The sequence below is a fragment of the Chaetodon auriga genome, chromosome 6 (genome assembly GCF_051107435.1).
Source record: "Chaetodon auriga isolate fChaAug3 chromosome 6, fChaAug3.hap1, whole genome shotgun sequence".
NCBI lineage: Eukaryota > Metazoa > Chordata > Actinopteri > Chaetodontiformes > Chaetodontidae > Chaetodon > Chaetodon auriga.
In genome coordinates this window covers 19,147,177-19,172,501 of record NC_135079.1, presented here as the reverse complement: position 1 = coordinate 19,172,501, position 25,325 = coordinate 19,147,177, and the positions used below count along the sequence as shown (strand labels likewise).

The 25,325-nt window shown below is 42.7% G+C and overlaps 1 protein-coding gene across 3 annotated transcripts in view; it reads right to left on the bottom strand.

The window, feature by feature from the left end:
* Positions 1 to 25,149, bottom strand: part of ckap5 (cytoskeleton associated protein 5) — a 29,527-nt gene extending 4,378 nt beyond the window's left edge. Inside the window, exons 1-39 of one of the 3 annotated variants that reach the window (XM_076732424.1) lie at positions 25,046 to 25,149; positions 21,302 to 21,400; positions 19,968 to 20,161; positions 18,834 to 19,040; positions 17,346 to 17,517; positions 17,124 to 17,253; positions 16,899 to 16,999; positions 16,596 to 16,709; positions 16,308 to 16,412; positions 16,058 to 16,147; positions 14,652 to 14,816; positions 14,211 to 14,339; positions 13,918 to 14,082; positions 13,656 to 13,757; positions 12,957 to 13,067; positions 12,413 to 12,505; positions 11,831 to 12,016; positions 11,574 to 11,668; positions 11,212 to 11,395; positions 10,858 to 11,003; positions 9,980 to 10,154; positions 9,781 to 9,894; positions 9,418 to 9,546; positions 9,086 to 9,280; positions 8,822 to 8,948; positions 8,519 to 8,601; positions 7,960 to 8,070; positions 6,537 to 6,659; positions 6,054 to 6,203; positions 5,756 to 5,959; positions 5,536 to 5,671; positions 5,212 to 5,405; positions 4,936 to 5,108; positions 3,483 to 3,506; positions 1,660 to 1,833; positions 1,410 to 1,530; positions 1,007 to 1,186; positions 689 to 876; positions 65 to 137 (exon numbers count right to left, since the gene is read on the bottom strand). In XM_076732424.1, the coding sequence (XP_076588539.1) occupies positions 65 to 137; positions 689 to 876; positions 1,007 to 1,186; positions 1,410 to 1,530; positions 1,660 to 1,833; positions 3,483 to 3,506; positions 4,936 to 5,108; positions 5,212 to 5,405; positions 5,536 to 5,671; positions 5,756 to 5,959; positions 6,054 to 6,203; positions 6,537 to 6,659; positions 7,960 to 8,070; positions 8,519 to 8,601; positions 8,822 to 8,948; positions 9,086 to 9,280; positions 9,418 to 9,546; positions 9,781 to 9,894; positions 9,980 to 10,154; positions 10,858 to 11,003; positions 11,212 to 11,395; positions 11,574 to 11,668; positions 11,831 to 12,016; positions 12,413 to 12,505; positions 12,957 to 13,067; positions 13,656 to 13,757; positions 13,918 to 14,082; positions 14,211 to 14,339; positions 14,652 to 14,816; positions 16,058 to 16,147; positions 16,308 to 16,412; positions 16,596 to 16,709; positions 16,899 to 16,999; positions 17,124 to 17,253; positions 17,346 to 17,517; positions 18,834 to 19,040; positions 19,968 to 20,161; positions 21,302 to 21,358 (5,220 nt within the window). In that variant the 5' untranslated portion in view covers positions 21,359 to 21,400; positions 25,046 to 25,149. The remainder of the gene's footprint in view (positions 1 to 64; positions 138 to 688; positions 877 to 1,006; positions 1,187 to 1,409; positions 1,531 to 1,659; positions 1,834 to 3,482; positions 3,507 to 4,935; positions 5,109 to 5,211; positions 5,406 to 5,535; positions 5,672 to 5,755; positions 5,960 to 6,053; positions 6,204 to 6,536; positions 6,660 to 7,959; positions 8,071 to 8,518; positions 8,602 to 8,821; positions 8,949 to 9,085; positions 9,281 to 9,417; positions 9,547 to 9,780; positions 9,895 to 9,979; positions 10,155 to 10,857; positions 11,004 to 11,211; positions 11,396 to 11,573; positions 11,669 to 11,830; positions 12,017 to 12,412; positions 12,506 to 12,956; positions 13,068 to 13,655; positions 13,758 to 13,917; positions 14,083 to 14,210; positions 14,340 to 14,651; positions 14,817 to 16,057; positions 16,148 to 16,307; positions 16,413 to 16,595; positions 16,710 to 16,898; positions 17,000 to 17,123; positions 17,254 to 17,345; positions 17,518 to 18,833; positions 19,041 to 19,967; positions 20,162 to 21,301; positions 21,401 to 25,045) is intronic. The other 2 variants (XM_076732425.1, XM_076732426.1) reach the window with 2 other exon arrangements.
* Positions 25,150 to 25,325: the final 176 nt, after the last annotated feature.

Here is a 25,325-nt window from a genome sequence, read left to right as displayed (position 1 = left end):
GACGGCAGGATGAGCGCGTGTAGGCTGTAGAGGGTGTCAGGTTCTCTGCCGTCACACTCCTTACCTTCATGACCAGTTCGGAGAACATGGGACCGGCTGTCGTGACCAAGCTGTCCTGAAGCAAAACCAGCAGAGCACTGCAGAGAGACAAGAAGGGAGGGAGGAGTCAACTGAACAATAATGTTTGGTTTCTTGGAGCGTGACTTTTGTTTGCATCTGCGTATTTGACAGACCGCCTGGGACCAGGCCCGTCCAACAGCTCAGTGTGCCGACTTAGCTGAAATCGTTTAATGAGCAGCAGAGAGGAGATCTATAACACTTTTAGAGCTAAGCCAGCCACGTATGAGCCATTCACATCAGTTATGGAAGACTCAATGCAAAATAAAGCTCTAAACAGTGACAGTTTTGCTTTTAAGAACTATACATCGTGTATGTATTTATGAGGAAAGAAATGCATTCAACACATTTGTTAGTAATGCTGAACATTAAAATAACTTTATTTGGAGGAAAATTCCAGAGGGCACCTTAGTGTACATATTTGCGTTGAATCTGAATTTTACGTCAGAGTCTACAGATAAGCAGCAGTATTAACTGGAATTATTGGAATTTGTTGAATGACTGTTTGGAAGGACCTGTGCAAACGTCACAAGACATTTAATTTTGATGTGAACTGTTCATTCATACTGACCTGATCATGTTGGTCTGGTCAGACTTTTCCAGAACTCTGATCACCAGCAGGTTGACTGATCTGATGAGCTGCTGTCCATCTTTTATGTCCTCCACTCTGCTATCCAGCATCAGTGTTATCAGACCGTGCATAAGATCCTTCAATACACCCATGGACGCCTCTCTGGCCAGGGACTCCATGGAGAACAACTGAAAGAAACAGACAAGACGTCAGTGTCTCCACATCCAGTGTCCACCTCAGGTTCTTAATCATTGTAGTTGCTGTTAGTGATATGTCGTGTTAGCGTATGTAGCAGAGTAGCAGCAGACAGTGACTCACAGACAGCATGTTTCCTATGATGCAGCTGTACAGTTTGATGATGTCCTTTTTGTCCAGGCGGTCGTCAGCCATGTGTGTGCTGTAGATGAGCCTCAGCTGCATGAAGGTCGCGATGAGGAACTGATCGATGTGTCCTGACATGACTTCTGCTTTGTCCTCCTGCCGCAACACCTCGTCGATCTGCAGGGACAAAACGCACAATTCTGATGTCACCTTAAAGCAACAATAATGGACATCTTTGTAATAGCAATGTATTGTGACAATGTGCCAATGTGAAAGGGGTCACTCGTAGTGATGACCCCAGAGAGTTATCGCGAGACTCTGCATCTCAGTTTTATCATGAACAGGAACCCTGATAATTGAAAATGTGTTAGGCCAAACCGTGTGTGTATGTGTGTTATACCTGTGCCAGTGCCTGTATGCTGGTGTTAATGTCGCCACTTGCCACCTGAGAGATGACGAAGTTGATGGTGGAGGCCGTGCTGTTGTGGAGGTCATCAAAATGTGGGGAGACAGAACGCATCCTTTGTACACGAAAACACAAGCGACATTAGTCACAAAAACATGTCTGTATTTTTAATGCTTTTGCGTCAATATGAACTGTGTATGTGCTTCAGTGTCTGTTACAAACACAAGCAGAGGAGTGTGTTTACTTGGGTTCTGGGATCATGATGGGCTCCAGCAGCTCATCCAGCTTGTGTTGGACCAGGTCCGGCAGCTCACACACTCTGCTCTGGTCCATTTCAATCATGTCCAGGTCTAGCTGGAACTCCTTGGGGATGGATGGATGGGAGGACTCGCTGAGCTGGGCGTTCTGACGGGCTTGGCTGGATGGACGGATGGAGGAAAGGATTGAAGGATAGATGGTGGAGACGGGGGGGAAGAGAGGGGACAGGACAGTATATTTAGTCCAGAGTATCATCGATCAGTGCCTTTAAACTCCAGTCCAGTGACACAAGCTTTATTAGTTTGAGAATCTGACAGTATGGCAGTGATTCAAAACATAATTTCTGATTTTTAGGTGAAAAACCATCTTTATCCACATAAGTTCAGAACAAAGTCCTGATAATCAAACATTTATATGAGAAGGTCGGTTCACTGGGTTCACCCTCGAGTGCCTCCTGCTTTCAGTCTAATGAGGATCTGTTTGGCAGAACCTAATAAAACATTGAAGTGTGTGTAGAACCTGATCTTGTCCAAACTACAGTGAGACTGTCAGGACTGGAGCTCGTCAGCACTGATCTAAAACCAACAGTCAGTATTTGTTTCCTTTAGAAAGGAAAAAAAAAAAAAAAAATACAGCATTTTCTTTCAATGATTTTTAGCATGTTAATGATGAATAATTCATTAATTTTTAACACTTCCAGTATTGAATCAGGCTTGTGCCGATCGGCAATTACATCATCTGTGGATGACTGAAGAGATGATTGAAGGCTGGATTTTCATCAACGGCATTATGGCAATATTTTTTACTATGAGACTAAGATGTCCTAAAAATCATCTTTAGACTCTGAGCTCTTCTGTGCATTTAGATAAGTTTCCAATGGAGCGGCAGACCTGCCTGCTCAGCCCCGTTAATGAGCATGAGAAGTGAAAGTCTGCCAATTCTTCAATGGATCCAACATCCTGCATCGCTGAACCAAAACTTTGCCATGCACTCCAGAAGAGTAGTTTATATTATGACAGCAATTAATAGATAGTATTTAGCAGTAAATATATATTCCAAAATACAAGCCAGATATGAAGTTTTTCTTTGACACTAACCCGGTGTCACGACCTCTAGTGCATCTCTTCCTTTAACCTTTGCAGCTGTCTGCACATGCTCCCTGCAGGCCTGCAGCTGTGTCTTACAGGCATAAACGCAACCTGAAGAAAATTATACTTCAAATCTATTTTCCAACCAAATCTCAAAAGATTGGTCAGAAATTCGACAAGCCGTTTGCAGACTAATTACAGACAGCTAAATAAGCATGGGAATCACAGCCAACCAATATGTGACCTATGTGCTAAAGTGCCGGCTACTTTGTCATATTCATTTTTCAGTCCTCTTTTTTCGAGGAAACATTTCACAGCATAAAACTGTTGCTAATTATAAGCAGTTAAAAAAACGTGACCATCAATCCTTTTCACAACAGTCAAAAAATACGAAGTACAACGTTTCCAGTACGCATAACATCCACTACTAAGACAAAGGGAGGGGTGAAGGTGAAGAAGAATGAACCACATTTGAAAGGGACATCAGGACATTTAAAACATTAGTCTGGTACTTCACCTATCATGTGACAGTGAGGAAGAGGAGACCCTTACTGCCTACCATGTGAAGAAGCACGACTAAAACTCAAATGTCAGCAAATCTCTCTTTTCATTAGTTTCATGAATGATGAGCATTAGATTGCATTCAGGGTGGAGTTCTTACGATGACCACAGGTAGAAAGAGGGACGAGGAAGAGGAGGAGGAGGAGGAGGAGGTACTCACATCCTATACGTGCGATACATTATTCTGCTCCAGAGCGGAAGGCAGGCAGAGCAGAGAAAGGAGGAAATCACACAGGAAGAGAGATGAAGGGTTAAGAGACAGGCAGAACGGGGGCAGCCGGCCCACCAGCCAGCCACACACACTTAAACAGGGAGGTTGGTTTCACAGACACATTGATGGGATTTCATGTACCAGTGTGCCTGAGAGAGCAACCCGACATGCAATGAGTCAGTAAATGAGACGAGAGGAGAAGGACAGATTAGCTGTGAGCAGAAGACAAACATTCAAAAGGAATATGGCATGAATCTGAACGCAGTCAAATCACAACAGTGCACAACAAGTTGCACATCTGAGAGGTGGTTAGTTGACAGAATGGCTGACATGCTGATGAAGAACAGTTGGAAAAGTTGGGTTTTAATGCATTCAAGACATTTCACATCCGACTATGAGACCTTATTGAACAAAGCGAACTGCATCAGCTTGGTAGCATGCTAGTCTTCTGCCTGTAAAGCAATGCTTCAAGTGTCATTGCACATCACTGGATAAGAGATTTTTGTAAAACAGAAGCTGGTGTGTGCATTCTTGGGGGTGTTGTGGTCGTACTCGCAGTGAAACGCCTCATCATCCACAGTGCTGTACAGACACTCTTATTTTCTTCCCCTGCCCAGAGCTGGCTGGACATGTTGAAAAGTGATGCGGTGTGTGCTGGTGGGAAGCTGAATTCTGATGAATATTTCTTGCCCACTGCTAATGATTATTTATTCATAGTTCCCTGAAGAAGCACCATTGTTCTCTGAATGTATTTCTACCCAGCAAATCATTAATTTCCCCACACTCAAATCTACATCAAATGCATTAATGGAAACAGAAGTTTAACATTTGCACTGAGGTAAATGTTTAGCATGAAAACATTCAGAGATACAACGGAGTTCATTTGTGCAATACTGTCCCTGCTAAAGGAACCTCCAGCCCAACTTTCTTTTCACTTTGTCAGAGTCTTTTTGTATTGATCCGGATCTAAAAGCTAAAAATGCTCACTGCGATTGAATGTTGTAAAATAAACATGAATACTGAGAGTAGAGGAATGAATATGTTTTACACAGGCACTGAAATATGAGTTTTAACTGGTAAGATGACTGTTTGGAAAGCTTGATACGCACTTGACAATGTTTTTAACAATTTGTTACTTTATATGTGGCTGAATGTCTTAACACCTGTCTTATTTTTAGTTTGCGTGTATTCTGCATTTGTAATATATACTATACTAAATGAATTACATTGATTTATTGCATCTATTTGGAATCTAACAAAGTGCTCATGCAGTGCTCATGCACTGGATTTTTGTTCCTCAACATTCCATATTTTATGGTGAACATATATTTTTGGCTTCCTTGCTGGTTTTTAGTCAGCTAACATGAACATATCCTGCAGCTTTGAGTCAGAGGTGACCTACTTGAGTTTGTTGGGGTCTTCCTGTGCAGGCTTGCGGAGGAAGGTGGCGTTGGGGTTAGTTGGGTGCTCTCTTTGAGACCTCTCTGTCGCACTCTGCTTGGCAGGAGCTGCAGGAGTCTTCTTGGCTGAACGCTTGATTCTCTCCTCAAGCATGCTCATGTCTTTCTCTGACAACTGGAAAGGAAGGAAGGGGGGGAGTAAGTCAAACTGTACAGAGTAGGTTTTGGAGCTGAATCTCATGACACCCTATAAAGTATGATAATGGTATCTGTCTTACATTTCCTATGAGTTTGTACACTTGGTCCCCGCAGACGTTGTAGACAGCCACCACAGTGTTCAAGGCAGCATTGCGGACAGACGTGTCTCTGTCACCGATGTGAACAGCAATCTCCTTCAGAGACTTTGCTTGAGTCGGTTGGCATACATTCATCCCATAGCCTTCTATCAAACAACCCAACTCCTCCAGACATTCTGAGAAAAGAAAGGAATAAACAACGTTAGAATACGTCTCTTCCAATATTTCTGCATCAAAGAGGCTTAAAATGGAACAGACAGATTTGTGCAACTTTAGCCAGTAAGCTCGCTGTCTGTCGAGACCTACCAGCTCTCTGCTTGGAGTTCTTGGACTTGGTCCCATCCATGAGGAAAGGGAAGACCTTGGATGCTGGGTAAACCTTACACAGCATGCCAAGTATGGCCCGAACATCTTTACGAACTACATCCTTTGACTCTCCAACCTGAGGAAGAGAGAAGGAACTGTGAGGGGGGAGAAAGCTTTAACTGTGGCTTGTTTTATGGTTCGGAGTGTGACGTGTGCTCACCTTGAGTATGAGGTAGGGGGCGAAGGAGTTGGCCTCGTATTCAGTCAGGTGATAGTTCTCTCTGTTCAACATGGCAAACAACAGCTTTAGATACTCCAGCACCTTCATCAGCACTGTGGTGTTGGTGTCAAAGAAGCGCAGGGTGAACCACTTCAGAATCAGGTCCAGACAGCTGATGGTGGCTTCGCTCTCACTCTCCAACCTCTGTCAAATACAAACACGCACACACAGACTTTATTACTAAAACTAGCCTACCCCCGACACCAAACCCCCTCATAGAAATAAGACCACTCCCTACCTCAATCATGACTCCTATAGCCTTGACGTGTCTCTGGAAGTCAAAATGAAAGAGCTCATCCTGAAGCCACTTGGCAAAGCATGTGGACATTTGAGTTTTCAGCTGCTCCACATATTCATCGCGAGGAGTGATGAAGTTCCACTTCAAAATCTAGAAAAGGAACAGCTCTGTCAGCAGAAGAGTCACTCACACTGGACGGCAGCAGAGGAAGGTGTGCAAGCATGTGGATTTTTCAGTGCACATTTGGTAAACAATGACTTATTGACTGTGGCCATGGAAGTGCAGGTATGGTAACACAAGCTGAGGACAAAGCATTTTGTTTGGTTTCATCAGTATTTCTTTGCTTTACCACACTGCACTGCACTCCTGAGTGGTAATTGGTAACTGGCATCCTGCAGTTAATAACCCCTCAGACATACAGTATGTAGCTGCTGCTGCACTGAGCCACTGAGATCATGACATGTTGTTCAGCCAGTCGGGTACCTTCAGCTGCTTCTCCTCTTTGATCCTCTGTTCCTTAGCGTTGGGGACGAGGATGAAGATTGGCCCGGACTTATCTTCCTCATCCTTCAGGCTTTTGGCTGCAGGCTTCTTACCAGCTGCACCCTGAGAAGGGAAGTAACAGCATGACAGTGTGTGTGTGAGGAAAAGTGAGTGAAACCAATGTGTTCTGTCCATGGATGTGCGCTTACAGCTGTGTGCACAAACTGTCAGTTTCCTCACAGGCTCTTTTGTGTGATTTGGATGACAATAGTTAGGTAGGTGACAGACAGTCAAGTAGAAACAGGAGACAAAGCGGTGTTATGTTGAAAAGATCTCAGTGCAGGTTAATGGATAAACAGGGTGAAGGAAACACTGATGACTATTCCAAATCAAAACACAAACACACCTTCATGCAGTGGAGTGACCTGAAAAGTTAAAGTGATGTGAGCTCTAAGTTTGTGCTCGTGCTTTCTCACCTTAAAAACACTTAAAATTATGCATTTTGAAAACTTTCAAGACTTCGTACAAACCCTGCTAACAACTGCATGTCCATGTGCATTTGATCAAACAGCTGTATCCTCAGTGGTAGTGTTAGTGATTAGAGAGACGGGATTAGACTGAGCCAAGATCCAAGGTTAACATCTGTCAGGCCAACAAGTGTCTGCTGAGAAACTCTGCCCACGTCTGCTACTCGTGGACTCCAGAGCAGGGTTTCCGTCAAAACATATAGGTGCCGTGGTCTGGGAGATTTCAACGTCCCGGATAAATGGGAGAAAATCCGGTCAGATATTATCTGTGTTTACTGAACTTAAACACAACTGATGAGACAGACTATCACTACACTGACTGGGTTCAGAGAGCTGATGTTCTCATTTTCGATGCCCATCTGGTGAACACATTCTTCCTCCCCAGTTTCTTACAATGATCTCCGTGTCGTCACCCTGTATCTCAGACTTGCTGTCATTGTCAAGCTTTCACTAAATACTTGTTTGGGTTTGCTTGTTTGACCGTGTGTGATCTCCCTCACTTGTCGCTGTTTGCTATTGTAGCGTGTAGGTAGGCTACGGCATTGAATCAGAGCGCACACTGTGACAGAATGAAGCAATGAAACAGTTTGGTTCGTGTTCAATAAATAAATAACAAAAAATTATCTATTTCATTCTTTAAATAGAAGGTACCTGCAATCTTTAATTTTAGATTATTCTAGTACTAGTAATACAAACTGTGCAAAGATGGAATTACTTTCACTGGACGTTATGATGAGAGATTTTAATACTTATCCTGGTCAAAAAAGGGTAATTACCAGATAACGGAAACCTTGCTCTGGGGTTCACGGTTGGCTTTAATAAGTAGCAGCATTTAGATTAAATGTCAAGGCATTCTGGGCCGAGTTTCGTCATGAGGACCCCTGCTACACATCTACCTGTTGACTGCCAGCAGCAGCCTTCCCTTTGCTGGGGGCCTTTTTACTAGCATTACTGTCCTTGTCCTTGGAGGGAGGGGGAGGGACAGGTTCCTCGGGAGGGGAGGGAGGCTGAGTGAGTAGAAAAACCACATCATGTTTACACTTCATGGTCATGAAATGACTCATAAAAACCCAATGGTGTGTACAGACAAAAAGGAAATAATGTCCAATGTGCATGCCTGATCTGCACAACCACTAACAGAACTGACAACAACTGAAGTATGAATGGTGGCAAGAATAACTGACACAGGTACAGATTTTCTCTTAAGTGTCTCAAAATTTAAAAACACATCATTGGTGAAGTCAGACTTTGAAAACAAAACTGAATTCACTGTTTATTGTTGAAATGAATGGGGAGCAAAATCCAAATCTGATTAATCTGACTGCACACTCGATCCAATTTTACGCTGATGAATCTTCAAATGGCTGTCTAGCCAGAGTACCTAAATATCAACACGTCTCTGTTCCTGTGTGCACACTGAAAAACAAAGGCAGGACTTGATTCAGACAGACATACCTTCTTAGCAGCCGCTCCTCCTCGGACCTTCTTCACTTCAGGTTTACTGTCCAACTCATCACTAGCAGGCTGAGACCTGGAGGCTGCAGAGGAGAGGCACAGTGTGTGAATATAACGTCTTCATTAACCAATTACTAAACACACTATCAAAAAAACACACTGCATTCGCATTTGAAAATGACTTTGCGGCGCTTTAATCCCCATCACCTTTACATTACATGTGAAATTACCACAGAGTCGCATGGATATGGTTTGACATTGGGAATCAGACTGTAGTTGTAATGGCTGTGATGTCAAACAAACCTGAAGCAGCCCTGCTTGGCTCTGCAGAGCCTTTCCCTCCTCCAGGCTTGGCAGGAGCAGCAGGTTTAGCCGGCATCACTGCCCTGGCCTTTTCCAACATGGCTACCACCTGATCCTTAGAGGCAGGCTGCAGGGAGATGAGGACAGAGAGACAATTATTACAAACAACACAGCTATGTATCACCGCTTGCGGGCAGTCACTGAAAGTCAAGTAAATTTATCTTAGTAATTTGTTAGTCATAGCAAAATGTATCAGTTCAGTACTTTGAGTTTCCCAGCAGCCTTGACCATCTTGTCATAGCCCAGGTGCATCATGAAGGTGGGTAGGGCGTCCTGAGCCTTCTTCCTCACATCTCCATTTCTGTCCTCCAGGCAGGTGTAAAGCTGAGGGACACACAGCATCAGATCCCCAGGTACGGTCCTCAGGGAGGGCAGCTTCTCTGCTAACCAGCCTAGCACCTGGATGATGAAGACGAGGTTTATTAGGATTTCTCTGTGCACCTGAAATTTCACTTTGTTTCCAAAGGGTACAAGAAAATGGAAGTTCTGTTTTCTAAAAGCAGAATAAAGTACAAAGATTGTACATCTGTGTGTACCTCCTGTCGTAGGAAGGGGTTTTCTCTTCTCAGCTCCTCCGACAGGTCTTCGCCCTCCAGCCACTCCTTCATCCCAGTCTGCTCCACCCAGGCCTGCAGGGTGGCCATGGCAGCCGTCCTTAGATTGAGCTGCAGAGGAACAAAGACATGTCCATCATCACCACACATTCAGGACAGTGACGCCGTTTCCATCTTCTCATGCCTCTTCTGATTCATTTGACCCTTTTCATCATATGCAGTGCATCGATCTACTAACAAAGGCGTTTGTGTTGAGATGGACAGAAACGAGCATTCACAGACCTTCAAATACTACATTGCCATTGTAGTACTACAGGTGGTGTTTTTCCAATATGTGCCCAGTACCTTGCTGTCTCCCAGTACAGTGATAACAGGAATTCCCAGTGCTTTAACATGCTGCTTCAGTCCAGGTCCCATGGCTGTCGCCAGCTGCTGCAGGATGGTCAGGGTCTGCTGAACCTGGACACCACAAATCCTTCTATTGTGAAAAGCAGTTCTTTGAATAAAACCTAAAACATCAGGATACACCTGCTCTTTAACTAACCAGGATCTTGTTGGAATCGCTGAGTCGTCCTTTCAGGGCCAGAGGCAGCTCTCCAATGTTGGCTGTGATGAACTTGGCGTCTGAGATGATGGCTGCAGTCTCATCCAGACCCTCCTTCCTGATCTTCCAGTTCTTATCCTCAATTTTAGACACCAGTTCAGATGTGATCTTGTCACTTAAAGACAGAAAGGAAGACAGAGATGAGGGGAGGAGGGAGAGAAATGAGGTGTAATATTGTGCACATAAAAATAGACAGGGAACAGGACTCTTGACTGGGACTTCTCCAGTCTTCCACTAAGCACAGCACACAGTGCTTTTTAATCCTGTTATTTCATAGTTAAATATGATATAACCTTAACAATCACTTAAGGCACTTTAAGACATCATTCCAAGACTGAAGCAGCAGATTATGAAAGCTTAAAACGCTTATGTCACACATTTATTCATCAAACCAAAACACTTGAGTGTTTCCTGTAGCTGTATCACTTCTGCTGAATAATGTATCATCTAGCTAAGCTAAAGCACACACTTCATAAATACAGTCCAACCTCAGGTAGTACAAATAATTACACACCAACAACCCAACACATACGCAGAACCCCTCCACACTCATACATTTAAATATGTGATGTTAAATGCTAGAGGACGAAATTTAAAGACGTTTTGTGATTATAAATAAGACTTTTTATGTCCTTAAAAAAATGTAAAAGTCTAATTCGACATCTTAAGACTTTTAAGGATGCATGCATGACCTGCTCTCATGATTTACATTTACATTACACAAATATTGTGTTCACATTAGGACTGTAGGAAGTTTAATTTCGTTGTATTTGTGCAGGTCGATAGACAGGTGTCCTACATGCTCAGTGTCTGGTTACCTGATGTCTGTTCTGGGCAGTAGGTCCATGATGTCATGTCCGCCTTCTCCATCTTCTTCCTGGTCCTCTCCTTCATCACCATCCTCTTCCGCCGCTGCTGTCTTCTTGGTGAATCTGATCGGAGCTGGTGGAGACTGGCCCTGCATCTGTGAGGGACAGACAATGAGACAAACACACACAATTAAATATATTGCTTCCGTTCTCAAGCGTCATTCTCTCTGCATATCTTATTGTCAGGATGACGTAGTGGTGAGAAGCCCTCACGTTTCTTTTAAGTCTCTTTTCTTTAACAGCAGAACTGAAGAAAATTAATAACCATCTTCACTTCTATTCTCAGAAGATTATCGTCCCTACCTTCTCAAACTCAGCATCAATCTGTGAGAGAAGAGCAGGCTTCTCATCTTCAAAGAACATGCGCAGGGGAGCTCCCATGTAGAGGTACATGACTCCCAGCAGGGTGATCGCTGCCGTCCGAACAGCTGGGTTAGTCGCTCCCAGAGCCGTCTTCACATTGTTGATGAAACCCTTCACATTGATACTGAAGAGAGGGGGGATCAAAGGTCAATGATTCCACTTAGGTACTAAAACTGACTTCTTTTCTGAAGCTGCTGCTCCTTCAAAACAATTTACTGATTTAAAATGCAAGTCAACTCCTGACTTGAATTTTCTAATGCTTCAGTATTACCCTAAGCATTCAAATAAGGACTGTAAATTACCCAGCAAAGCCAAACTCCTTCATGGCATTAGCGAGCCAGTTGAGAGTCTCTGCCTGGTTTTTGGGGTTCTTCTGTGCAAATGCCATAGACACAACCTGACAAATAAAACACAAACTGTGTCAATACAGTATACATCAACATCTGCTGGTCTGTTGATCACTCTTAGGATCTTTCTGTGAGGTAAAAATATCTTTTCAAATTGCACATCAGCAACTTAAAAAGAAGTTTTCTTCTATCCAGAGAAATGGGCAAAAAACCTGTTCTGCAGTCCACGGCAGTGAGCAGGCCTGCCCAATAGCAGTCAGTCCCTCTTTGGCGTTTCCACCACATTTGACGTCTCCGACCTTATCCACCAAGCCATCCAAGACCACAGAGGCTGACGTCTTTGAAAACTGTCCTCTCTCAGCTATAAGAGCCACAATGTGCAGCTTCATCTGCATCACCTACACAGGGAGAGAGAGAAGACCACAGCATTAGAATGGGGGCATCTCAGCCCCTTATTGATTGCTGCTGTTCTGGTCCAATTCAGACAAAAGGACGTGTCATTCCTCTAAAAATGTGCTTGATTCTGTTTCTTAGCGTCTTCAGTGGGAGGGAAGACGCAAGGAAAAGATGCATGTGTGGGAAATGTGGATGTAATTAAGGTATCTGGGTTGTAGCGTATGATGAGTATGGAGCCATGGTTTTTGAGCAACCAACAGGTTCAAAACAGATGTGAAAGTCAAGATTAGAAAGCATTTTCCTGGAGGCAATGTTACAATCCAAGTCAAAGCAGCTGCTGTCTCATTGCTTCAGGAAACTGTCAATGAAATGTCAGCTGATGTAACCGGGACAGTTACCTGGAAGTTGGTCTCCTTCCAGCCTGGTTTCTTTGCCAACATCCTGACTAAGGCCTGGCAGGGCATCACGGCCTTATCCATGGTCTCAACGGCCTAGAAGCAAACATGAAAGCATGTATTAACATTCCTGCACATTACTGGACAGAAGGCAGTGACAGGCCAGACTTCAACATGCAATGCAGAGTTTTAAGTACATTCCTGCACATTACTGGACAGAAGGCAGAAGGACAGAAGGCAGTGACAGGCCAGACTTCAACATGCAATGCAGAGTTTTAAGTATTTCACACTGAAAACTTAATAGTAAGAAGGTTCAGTCAATGTGGTTTTCTTCAACATTGATATTTTCATGGAAAAAGATTTCGATATTGACTTAAGTACAAAGCAGGGCTGCAACTAACTATAATTTTTCTTGATTAATCATTTTGTCTATCAAATTTGCAAAATATGAGAATGACAGGCAGCATTATTTCTATGTAAACAGAAGAGTAATTTCTGAAATAATTTGTCATGAATTCAGTCATCAAGGAAGAAAAAAGGGCTTTACCCTCTGGAACTCCTCCATACTGGCCAGTCTCTCCTTCCAGTTGGCTGAGTCCAGCTGCTGCAGACAGGAGGCAGGAAGTACACCCCCAGCCAGATCCTCACACACCTCAGGCTGATGTGACGACACACACACGACAGTTAATAATCAAATCAAACAACATTTCTCCTCTGAGAGCCAAAGGTGTTGGGACACAAATGATACTGGAACAATTCATGGACATGAGAACAGTCAGGATGAAGATGGTCGATCTGCCATCTGTTGTCATCAAACACATGCTGACTGGCTGCTCATTGCTCTTCTCACAGAGCCAGTCAGAGGTAGAATGGCACACTTCTAACAACTGCATAAGAACAGACCTGACACAGTTTTAATGACCAAAGAAAACATCTCAAAGTCAGTGCTTACGATAACAGACCCGCTGACAGACATCAGGGGCAATTTGGGGAAGTGAAGACTGATAAAACACAATGAAAAAAAAAAAAAACGATGTGAGGACGACATCGATCTTCTCTTCGGATTCTTATCTCAGGGAACCTTCCAAACAAGACTACAGTAGTCTGATCAAATGCATCTCATCTTCAAAAGGTCTTTTCCAAAAACAGGTGTTGGAAAGGGGGCAGGTCTTATATCTGGGTCTATTTGCACACACATTTTGCTACAAGTTTCAACTGAAAGATAAACGTATGCACACAAACTTACAGACAGCTCACTCTCCAGAGTTTCTTTACTGTCAGCGGTCTTCTTGGATTTTCCACCAGCCGCAGAGGTGGGCTTGCCTTTCTTAGATGGACCTGCAGACGGCTGCACAAAAGAGACACAAGACACCTCAAGTACAACTGTGGACAGTTAGTGCTATCAAGTTCCTTCAGGCCACACGGCCCAGAACCCAGGAAATTTGGGAACAACCAGGTGACAAATGAATACATTTTAGTTTTCTGTATGTGCACTGCTCTGAGGGTACCTTGCTGGCAGCAGATTGGGTCTTCCTGGGTGGGCCAGAGGATTTGGATGGAGCCTCAGCAACAGGAGCTTTAGCTGCTGGCTTTTTGTCCCCTCCTCCACCACTACCTCCTCCTGCACCCTTCTTCCCTCCAGGAAGCTCCACTTTATCAGCACACTCCTTTATCTGTTAACACCGGAAAAGGCAGCAAAGGAAAGTGGTTAATGATGAGAAAAATGGGAGCTTTCTCCTGCTTTGAATTGATCCGTGCTGATGAGTGTCTCCTCTCCCTCCATCCTTCCATCAATCCTTACCTTATCAAGTTTGAGTTTATCCAAATCACTCAGGAAAGGGTTCACAGCTTTCTCTCCCACCACTTTCATGGCTGTCCCCAGCGCTTCAAAAGCAGCATCTCGCACCTCTGGAGCAGAGTCATTCACTTGCTGCGATGGTTAAAGAGAAGAGTACAGGTTCAGGATTTCATAAAGCACCTGGAATCACCTCACACCTGTTATCTAACGTCCCAGCGCTAGTTCAAAATCACTGTGTCTGCAGGAAGCAACCATGGGCTCTTACATGTTACACATATCAATGGTAGTATTCGTACTTTACTTACTGCTCGCTGGGAGCAGTACCTTTTTGTATTTTATCTTAACGTTATATTCATTTCAACACGTGCTTATTATCATGGACAGTATTACCAAAGGGGAAAGGTGGTAAAGCTGTGAAGACCGTTCCACTCTAAGTATGAATACCTTGATGAGAGCCGCACAGAAGGGTTTGAGGACGCTCTTGGGCAGCGTGGCCTGTGTGCAATGTCTGAAGGAGCGGGCCAGAAACAGAGACGACTGCTGCTTAATGGAGGGGTTCTTATTGTCCATTACAGCCAGGATGTCCTCCGACAGGTTCTGGAGAGTGGTCTGGGAAAAAGATATCATGAAAATGATATTATGCACACTACAGAAACAGTAACAACCCATCAATCTATTCGACTTAGCTGAGGGTGTCCTGGAAATGCATTAGAAACTGGTCTGGAGAGTCAGTAAAGTGCTCTATAAATAACAGCAGTCAATACATGAGGGTTTGCAGCAGCCCTGTAGAGCCAGGTGATGCCAAGGCAAATGAAGATTGTCTTTTGAAAAAATGGCTGACTGGTGAACATTAAAGGGGTATATTAGGTACTGGCAACTAATGACTGGTCATGATGAATGATGACTGGTCATTATCAATTAGTATGCCAATCATGTTATCCATTAATTAATGTCTATAGTCTATAAAATGTTAAAAGTGAAAAATCGCCATCAAAATTTTAAGTAAATCCTCACAACTGAGAAGCTGGAACAAGTCGCATTTTTGAGAAATGACTTAAACAACTGATTATCAGAATTCTTACATAGACATATTTTAATCTAATAGACTCATTGTTTCAGCTCTTTTGGTGAGCAAGAACTGAACATTTGCATGAGTTTGGTGCAACTTATAGTGACCTTCTGTGTGGAGTCACGCTCATGAGTCAATGACGCGCATCACCCTGATCAAACCCTGCATCTAAACACTCTTGTATTCACTTTGTGCTGGGAAACAAGAGAGGCCCTGAGATACTTCGCCTATAATACATCATCAGTCTCCTCTGACTCCCCACTTCTCTACTGTTAGCTTCAGACAGATGTTTTCATGAGAACTGAGGTGCAACAGTTTTTGAAAATCCATCAATAAGTGTGTGGGTTAAGTCCTTCATATCTTCTTAGTGAGTTGCACCATTAAAACTTAATGAATGTCTTAGCTTGTAAAGAGTAATGTATAAGTCCAGATAGCATATTTAAGAGAGCTGTGCAATGTGACCAAAATCTTATATCGTGGTAAAAGTCATTTCAACCATACACATCACGATACAGCACAGGTTTTGTAAATATAACGAATCGTCTGTATAAAATGAGCAAATGAACAGGCCTATTTCTTCTATTTCAAGAGGTCCAACAGAAGCTACACACCACAGTGTTGGAAAAAGATTGGACAACATTATCCCAGACTTTGTGTTCTTGCCTTCACTGAGCTTGTTTTCATCACAGTATCTAGTTCTTCCCTTCTTAACCTGATTGGATGATTAGAGAAGAGCTGCTGACAGCTAAATATTTAATGGAGGTATTAAGACTATACTTACAGTGAGGAAGATGGCGTCAATAGCCTCTTGCAGGGCCTGGACAACCTGAGGCTTCTTCTCCTTGAACTTCTCTAGAATAGTTGGAACCACCTAAATACACAAAGAGCTCTGATTTAGCAGCAATCTATGACTTTGAATGAATAGTGAGGAATAGCCGTTTCATTAAGCAAAGTCTTGACATTTTGACACAAGTCATTATAGAAAAGTAACAAAATTGCTGTCAGAATACAGAGAACATCTTTTAACATACTTGTCCTGCATATGTCCCAAACTTCTTCCTGAGACCAGCCGCCAGTCCAGCCAGACATTTAGCTGCCAATGACACCAGCATCACATTGGCATCTTTCCCCACAACCTGGAACATAAAACTAGTGAGCATACAATGCAGTCACCCTTAACCTCTGTCTTATTAGGCAAAACTTTGTTTATGGTGAGAAATTTTGAAATTTTGATGATTCATCTCCCTCGTCCCTCGTAAGTTTCCTATAACCTATTTCCAGACAAGACTGCCTAATTGAAAATGTGCCAAGTACTCCACCTTCTTCAGTGCTCTGACAAGGTCTCCATAGTCTCCACTCTCTAGTTTGGGGTTCTTGCTCAGAACCTCTACAGCCTCCAGAGCTTCTTTCCTTTCCTGCCATTTTTTAGCCTCCTACAGAAACAGACAGAGCAATGTGAAATATTGCAACATTTTGGATTCAGTCACACAGAAAAGCTTCATTAACCAAATCAATCAGAAATTTGTCATTGGATTATAAGAGACAATCCAAGATGACCCTTGGCCAGTTAACACAGACAAGACTTTGTGTCTTTCAAGGGGTTTTTGAGCAGATACACCTACTATCTTCTCATAGAAGTCTTTGGGCAGCTTGGACAGAATCTCCACAGCTTCCAGCAGCTCATAGGGATCCACTGCTGCCACCGTTTCCACCTCATCCTCTCCTGAAAGAGGAACAGAAAAAGAGCGGACACTGGACCATGACTCCTCAGCGTCAAAGGAAAGTAACAAAGGAAAATTTGGTTTGCAAAAATGTTGTTAGCAGTACGCTACACAGTTAAAACCAACCATCAGACTGGTCTCCTTGGGCCTGTTGCTGCTCAAACTTTGCCTTCAGGTCCTGCTGTGAGCGCAAGAACCGGGTTTGCTTGGGAGGCGATGAAGGCAGCTTCACCCACTCCTCCTCTAGCTCCTTCAGCTGCAGGGACACAACAAACGGCCACCATTTAGTTGAACTTGTTTTTGAAAGCTGAATATTAAAAAGTGGGTGAGTGAGTGAGCATGCCCCACCTGGACAGAGGTAATGTTTTGCAGTGGAGGCCTCAGAGCATCTCTGATCCATTTATAGATCTCTACAGCAAGGAGCTTGGCCTCCTCTCTCACTGCCTTCTCTCTCGACTCAAACTGCTTGGATAAAACCTTCACTACAGGTTTCAACGTCATGATCTTGGATCCAAACTCACTAGATGAAGACCAAGAGGTGACAAATGGTTAGTTACACTGACAGGAGACAGAACACCAACATACATGCTCACTGTGCCAGTGCATTGATACATGTTTTATTGATATGTACAGCCCATTTATATTATCATTTAGTCATGTATGTCACAAGTGCTACATGATGAATGAAATTACCACGGCAGCTCCCGTGCAATACAGTTTTGCAGTGTGTGTGTGAGACTGAGCTGCTTGTTTGTGTGTGAGGTGCATTGATGGCCCATCGCTATTCTGCTTTGGAGCTGTAGTTTATCGTGTCCTTAAAAATCATGCCACCAGCTCCATAGGCACCGTACAACACCAAAACAAAAAATAAATGACTTACAGATGCATGTTTATCGATATCATTTTAATATAAATTTTCATGTTCTCCCCCCTTTACCATAATTTAGAAAAACATTATTCCCTGTTTCTTGGTTTTGGCATTTCTTCCATTAGAATATCTAAAAGCTGCACAAAAGGCTGCCACAACCACATTTCAGCAGGTTCTAACCTGTTCAAACAGGAAAAAAAGTGCCAGAGACGCACCTCACACGCCGGAGGCATCATCTATTGCATATACTGTATCTGTAAGTGAGTGGAGCTGGATGACATGAGGGACTGAAGCAGTACTTTCAAGTTATAGACCAAAATCAAAACACCAAACAAGGCTGCAGGAAAAAGTGAACATAAGGCAAAAATGCAACGGGAAAAAGGACTTCCCCTCACTAACTTCTGACGAGAAACAGTGGCTCTTGTTCTGCTGCTGGTGCAGGGAGGTTTGAGGAAACAATCTGACATAATGAGTGCTGTCTGCCCACAGAGCCTAGCTGTGGCCAGTGACTTGAATCTGTTGCTTTCTGTTGAAGACCGAAGAAATCTTTTGGATTCTAGTTTTGAGATGTTACACAGCTTCCCATGTTTGTCTGTGTAAACCACTAACAAGCAAATAAAACCACTTTACAGATCTATACTGTATGACCAATATGAATTCAATATAAATGATATTGTATGTATGGGAACTGTATGCTTTCACATGACTCTGGGTAAGACCACAAAAGTGACTATTCTCAAAGCATCAGACCATTTCTTCTCCGCTATCTAGAATTAGTATCACATCATAACATCTAGCTAGAGTATTGTTTTTTTGTTTTAGCCTTGTTATTTTCTAAATAGCTGGCTGGGCAGCATAAAGCAAAAGCCACATAGATGTAATAACATTTGCGACGGTCGTTTTATACCTGTGTTAAAATGCATGAAAATCAGAATTTTTTCATTGTAACCCATGAGAGCAGCACTGACCTCAGAGCCCTCCTGAGTGTCTCAATGCAGGCCACCACTATCTTGGGGTTCTTGTTCTCCAGTCCTTTGAGGAGCTCGTCTTGAACCACCTCAGCCTTCTCAATCTCGATGTACATGAGACAGATGTCAGAGCCCAGCTCCTTGGCTCGGGCCTTTGGCTGGTTGAACACTTTGGTCACTACGCCGGACACCACCTCACCTGTCGTCCTGTAGCAAAGGGCATACATGCAAAGGCTGAATTATGTGGGCTTTTAAAAGGTCAGTATACACTAAACATGTTTACTTCACATCACTGACAGCCATTCCAAGCAGCCATTGGCACTCACTTACAGAGTGAAAATCAACCTGCAGAGAACTGAAACTTACTTTAGACACATATAACTGACAAAAATGCAGACATCATTTCTCAGTAGAAAATCACTCCTTTTCAAATGCGACACTGAGAGGAATCAAAGCCTGAGCAGAACAGTTCATCTTTGACTGAGAGCATGAGAGATGTGACACCGAGCTCGACTGGATCGCTTCTAGGTTGGAGGCTCAACAGGACTAGAACTACAGTATTACTAAGCATCTGGTGCAGATGTAGCCTGTTCAGGTGTGGCTGTGGCTGGCTCATTGTTCTCAGACCTTTTCTCACAGTGGACCTTTTGACTTGACAAATAGTCTGAATATAATAATAGCTGCATTTGATTTAGGTTACAGTGCCCTTGTATCATTAATGCATTACTTGCCACGAAGAAAGACTTATTGTCTTGCGAGTAAATGGTGGGTGAGGTTGTGCTCTCAATGCAGCTGGGAGCGCCTGGGAGTAATGCTCAAAGCACGAAACAGTGTTTCCCACCAAATGACAATGTCATTTCATCATTCTAATTCTCCACCTTATTTTAGTGTTCACTCACAAACTACTTTATTCGGTTGTCCCTTCAGTCGTCTATGCTCCTTTAAACTGAGTGTTTAACATCTCATTCCAAAGACAGAGGCCACGTTCAGAAAAGCTTGTGGAGGCCACTCATTCATTTGAATGGAGCGGACGGGCTAACCCGGGGGGCTTCAGCAAACCAATGCAGCACCGTCTGGCAAAAAAGCTGAAACCTCACAAATGCCAGACTGTTGGTTGTTGGAACTATTACTTACTTGCCAGCTACGTGGGCATTCCCAATGAAGGTCAGGGCAGCCTCCAGGCCTTTAAGCTGAGCCACAGCATTCGAGTCAGTGACAAACTTCTTTATCAGTCCCAGAAACTTCCCCCACTCTGGACTCTTCTCATCTGTGATCCTCTGGAACAACTTCTGAGCTTCTTCATAACCATTCAGACGGGCTTTCCACACCTGAAGACGAGCAGGAGTTACAGAGTCATGGTTGAAGAACAGAGAGAGAGAGGGGGTACACAAAATTTAATCAACTGGAGTTTGTCAAACCCATTCAGTCGAGCTTTTCTTTCTCGTTTAACACAGAAAAAGCTAAACTAAATGCGCATGGACAAACAGACGAGTGTCTTGTTTAGTAGAAGACGGAGATCTGTATAATGAACAGGGGATGTGACCTACATTCGTAGCGGCCGAATATCTCTGTTATAGGTCATCTTTTCCTCCATCTGCCTTCCATGTGTACAGTGGGAAAATGTTGTATATTCTTCCTACAGTAATTTGTGAGCTTAAGGAAAAAGCTCATCTGCGCTCATGAAACTGTTGCAGTCATGGTTTGATGATGTACAGACCAAAAAAGACTTTTGTTCAGGACAGAAAAAGACAATTCAGTAATGTTAAAATGGCACTGAAGCAGGAAATTGAGTTTAGCCTGTGGTCAGTCTGCTTATTATGCCTGCTGTGGTTCCACTTCTACACTGATTTGCAATTGGCTGTAGAGTCTAAAATTAACTCCAACTCATACACTTACAAAGTTTCAAAAGCAGTACCTGCTGGGGGAGTAATTATTTTTTAATCCGACAAACGTATTATTTTTACACCCATGTCGCACAAAAGAAATGTGGCACCAAACCTACTAATACCTGTGTTTCATTCAACAGAATAGATTCTGTGCATTCATTTAAAATTAAATGTATTACATGGCATTAATTCTAGCTGGGTGGTTCCAGTACAACCGCAACTCCAAAAAAGTTTGGAAGCTAAACGTAAAACAGAAATAAAAACAGTATTGGATAAAGAAAAGATATTTAATGTTCAAACTGATAAACTTGAATTTTTTTGTAAATATATGCCAATTCTGAGTTTGACAGCTGCAAAACATTGAAAAAAAAAGTTGGGACAGGGCCATGTTTAGCGCAGTGTTACATCACATTCAAGAGCACTCAAGGAGGAGAAAATATACAGGCCAGGTGAGATATGACAAAAATCTCCTGTCAATACTTGACTTGAAGGAAATCTTTTAAAACAGAGAGAACTGAGGTACACTGCAGGAGGTACACTGCAGAGAATATCACTGAGGACAAACATCAGCCAGTGGATCACCTTGTGTTCACATTTCTGGTCGATGGGAAGCTTCATCCACTCGCTATCGTCCCCCATGGTGGCCACTCGGGGGGGGTGGGCTTCCCCAAAGGTACTCAACTGGAAAACAAAGCATTATCGACACAAAATTACATTTGGTGCATTTCATCTGGTTTACAGCAGGAGGACTAAATGACACCTAAAAGTCATGACAGAAATCCTGGTGTCAGCAGAGCGTTGCTTTAAAACAAATATGCAAATGTCATCAGAAAAACTGTGCAGCTGTCTTCACTCACATCTGCTGGGAACATCCAATAACAGCAGGACTGCACTGGAGCACATGAGACGAATAATTATTACTGTTTTGTTGAGATAAAGACACAACTGGGCCAAAATTAACAGCAATTTCCAAACTGCCAGCCAGTGCAACATAACACACAACCACACAACATTCTGCTGCTGTAAGGAAAGAGCCAACATCCATTCAAAAGCATGTCTTCTTGATCAGTGGTTTTTCAGCCTTTTTCTACATACCTCAAGGGGAAAGAATGGAACATATGAGCAGCAGTGTTTCTGTTCAGAATGTTTTTCCACCACAGGCAAAAAAATAAATAAAAATAAGATAAAACAAATTCTCCACTCAATCATCTGATCCATTTCCTCAACACATAGGTGGTTGTTTTTGCTGCACAACATGTTTGTTACTTTACCCGTGAGGCCTGATCCCAACCCCCTCTCCCCCAACGAGAGAGGAAGAGGGAGTGAGACGGCGTCTGGACGTGGATGAGAGAGGTGACCGGATTATCATAGTTTCTAAACGAGCAGCGTAGTGAAGACAGCCATTTCATATGAGACGTATATAACACAGACCTACTGATGTGCATTCAACTCGTGCTGGACCTGTTCATGAGTCAGCTGTCGCTCCATCTGTTAGTGAAGAATCCAGTCTACAGTGCAGTTCAAACACTTAACTGATAAAATAGAGAAGTGCAGAGTGACATTGGACTTTGTAGTATTTGTATCACGCCTACACTTCTGTCCGTCCCCGGGAAGTACTAGACATTTTAACATTATCAAACCTCCATATTTTCAACAACCTGTAGTTGCCAAATTATTTCATAATCAAGAGCTATGTTGAAAGCACATATCCTATTGTAGAAACTGCCCAAAAAGTGTCACTGTACACCAATAATAGCAGTTACCTTATGAAATCTCTCCTGGGTTCTTTGTGACCTTGATGTCTGTAACTTGGATTCAGTAGGACACTTGAAAATCTTCCTCAAACATATCAGTGTTTTTGTGTATGATAGTCTGCATCACAAGGAATGGAATTATGGGCTATGATAAAGAACAGATAAAAATACAGCAAACCTTATTCCCAGCACAAATACAGTAAGAAAGGGGAAAACACTAATGTTAAACACTTCGTTTAAACTTTTTTTAATCAAATCATAAATCGTTCATTCATTGTGATTTTAATAATATCTGGTTTTAGGAGGTGGCACAGCTGTTTAAAACATCACAGAAATTTAAACAACTTCTCCCGCACAGCAAAGCTCTCCACAGGAAACACTGAGCACTTTCTGTTTTGTGAAACAAGCAAACATGAGGAGATTTCCCAACCAGTAATGGACTGTCCAACCAATAATGGAACACCATTACTTGAAAATAATAAAATAATCAAAGGCTCATGTTCGGTTGCTATAGCATTCTGATCCATCTCCTGTCCAGTAGAGTACTTCAGCAAAGACACTGTCAGTTTTTGTCAATAAAACAGACTCCAAATCATGTCAAGTCACGTCTACAGTCGCAATGTCACTCATTCACTCACTCTCATGCACTTACTTTCACATTAAAGCCTGAGCATGTGACTGTCTCAGCGTCTAATGCACATTCAGGGAGAGGCTATGGATTCATGGATCGGTCTAACCCAGTCGACTAAACAGGCTAAAGACATCATTGACAACTCTGCAAAGAACTGTCAGCTGGGAGGCAGTATTGCAACAAAAGCATTGCAAACTTAGCAAATTTTGCCTTACAAATACTCTATGGGCATATTTATCCATAATAGTATCATTAAAAATTCACAGAAAGTACTGCAGACCTCTGGGTGAGGAGAGCATTAAAGTCCATTAAAAGGTGCAGAAAGACAAGGAAACAATACAAACAACTGGGCTAGCTAACTTGGAGAAATATGGCGGAATACAGCGTGTCTGTTGCCCGAGGGTAAGATGTAGAAACATTACAGAAGCCAAGTCATGTAATTCCAAGGGAAAGAATGTGAGTTCTGCAGAAGCAAGTAAAAAAATGCTATACCAAGATGGCAAGGTAACATCTCCAATGTTAGTCACATTACATACAGTTAGCACTTGGGAGATTGACGTTCAATCTTGGTTTGTTATTTAATTGTGTCTTTTCACTGTAATTATGATTCATGTATGAGTGCCCATCTACTTCTGTGCAACCATGGAGAATTAGGCATTATGAAGACATATGAACTGCCGTAAGAGTTAACGGCTCGCTTCTATAACCAGGATTTAATAAAAACACTTAGCTACTTCATATGTGACCACTCTTTATTACTAAAAATAAACTGTTTGGTATTTGTCCAACACAAGGGTGTGGACAAAACTATGAGGTGATCTAAAGAAACTTTAAGTCTATGGCTGAATCTCTGGAGACAAATCTGAGTTACTGGTACTTTACCTCTTTACTTTTTTTTCATCCACTCCACTTTGTACTTCTACTTCAACAGGAGGGGAAAATTTGACTTTTCACTCCACTACATTTCTTTGACAGCTATAGTTAACTTTTTATTTAGCAAATTAACGTTTAAATTAACAGCAAATTACAGTTTTGGCTACCAAAAGCTGAGGCCTGGTTGCCAGCCTGACAACCACCTTTAAAAGTTAGTGTTGGGTCCTGGGTAACTTGCTACACATTACTAGATTCATATATATATACACACACACACATAGTGTTTCACAGGTATGACAGGTATGATCTTATGCACGAGGGAAGCAGCAGGAACGTTCGATTAAATCTTAAAATTTAATCAGTACTCTGCCTGAAATTGTGAACTGCATACGATGATGAACACGCGAGGGCTGCAAGTAACACAATATATATTATGTTAACTAAATGCTGAAAAAGATACTCAGACAGCTGTGCATGCTTCATGCACAGTTACCCAGCGTGCCCTCAGAAACTAGACTGCACCCTGCAATATAGGCAGACATAATCAATTAGGTTGGCAGCCGTTTGTAAGCTGTGCTAACATCTAACCATTTCACTACCCTCAGTTGTCACCAGTGCTGTTTCCAGTGGTCAGACTGGGAGTGGTAATCATCTTAACTGGTTGTCGTTAATTACTAGCTGGTCAGCTGAGCGCCAATTACTAACGTTAGCTAACTTAGCAACGACAGTAACATTCGAACAGTTAGCCTGTTAACCCGCCCATTTCTGTTCTGTGCCGCTTCACCAAACATATATGAAGTGGTGGTGATCAATATGTCGCTTTTTAGCATACGTGGTATAAACGTATAAGGTCCAGCAAATGTTCCTGGCGAGACCTTATTGTTTGCTAGCCGCCGCTAGCTGCTTAGAAACAAGGCTATGAGCTAACCATCCATCCGCGCCAACACAGCCAGGCCTAACAACGCAGTTCAGAGCAGCTGCAGGAACACAACAGCTCTGCACGCTACCCCAGAGTCCCACACGAGTTTTAACCAAAATAAATTAAATGAATTAAAATCGCCGGTATACCTGTTTGTGTCTCTGGCTGACAAAGCGATGCTGGCTGTCCAGTTAGACGAGGTTGATGGTGCGATCACTACAGCGGAGCCCAGTCGAGGTTTATACAAGCGTTGTCAGTGCGAAGACAAAACATGACTTCCGGTTCGAAATAAAACTGACTGCTATAATGTTTCTCAGTTAACAAATGGTATAGATTTATTAATTGTTACTGCGTATTAGTAAACATCTTAAGTAAATCAACATTTAAAAATACAATTTAATTTATTTCATGTATCTTTCTGTGCAAATG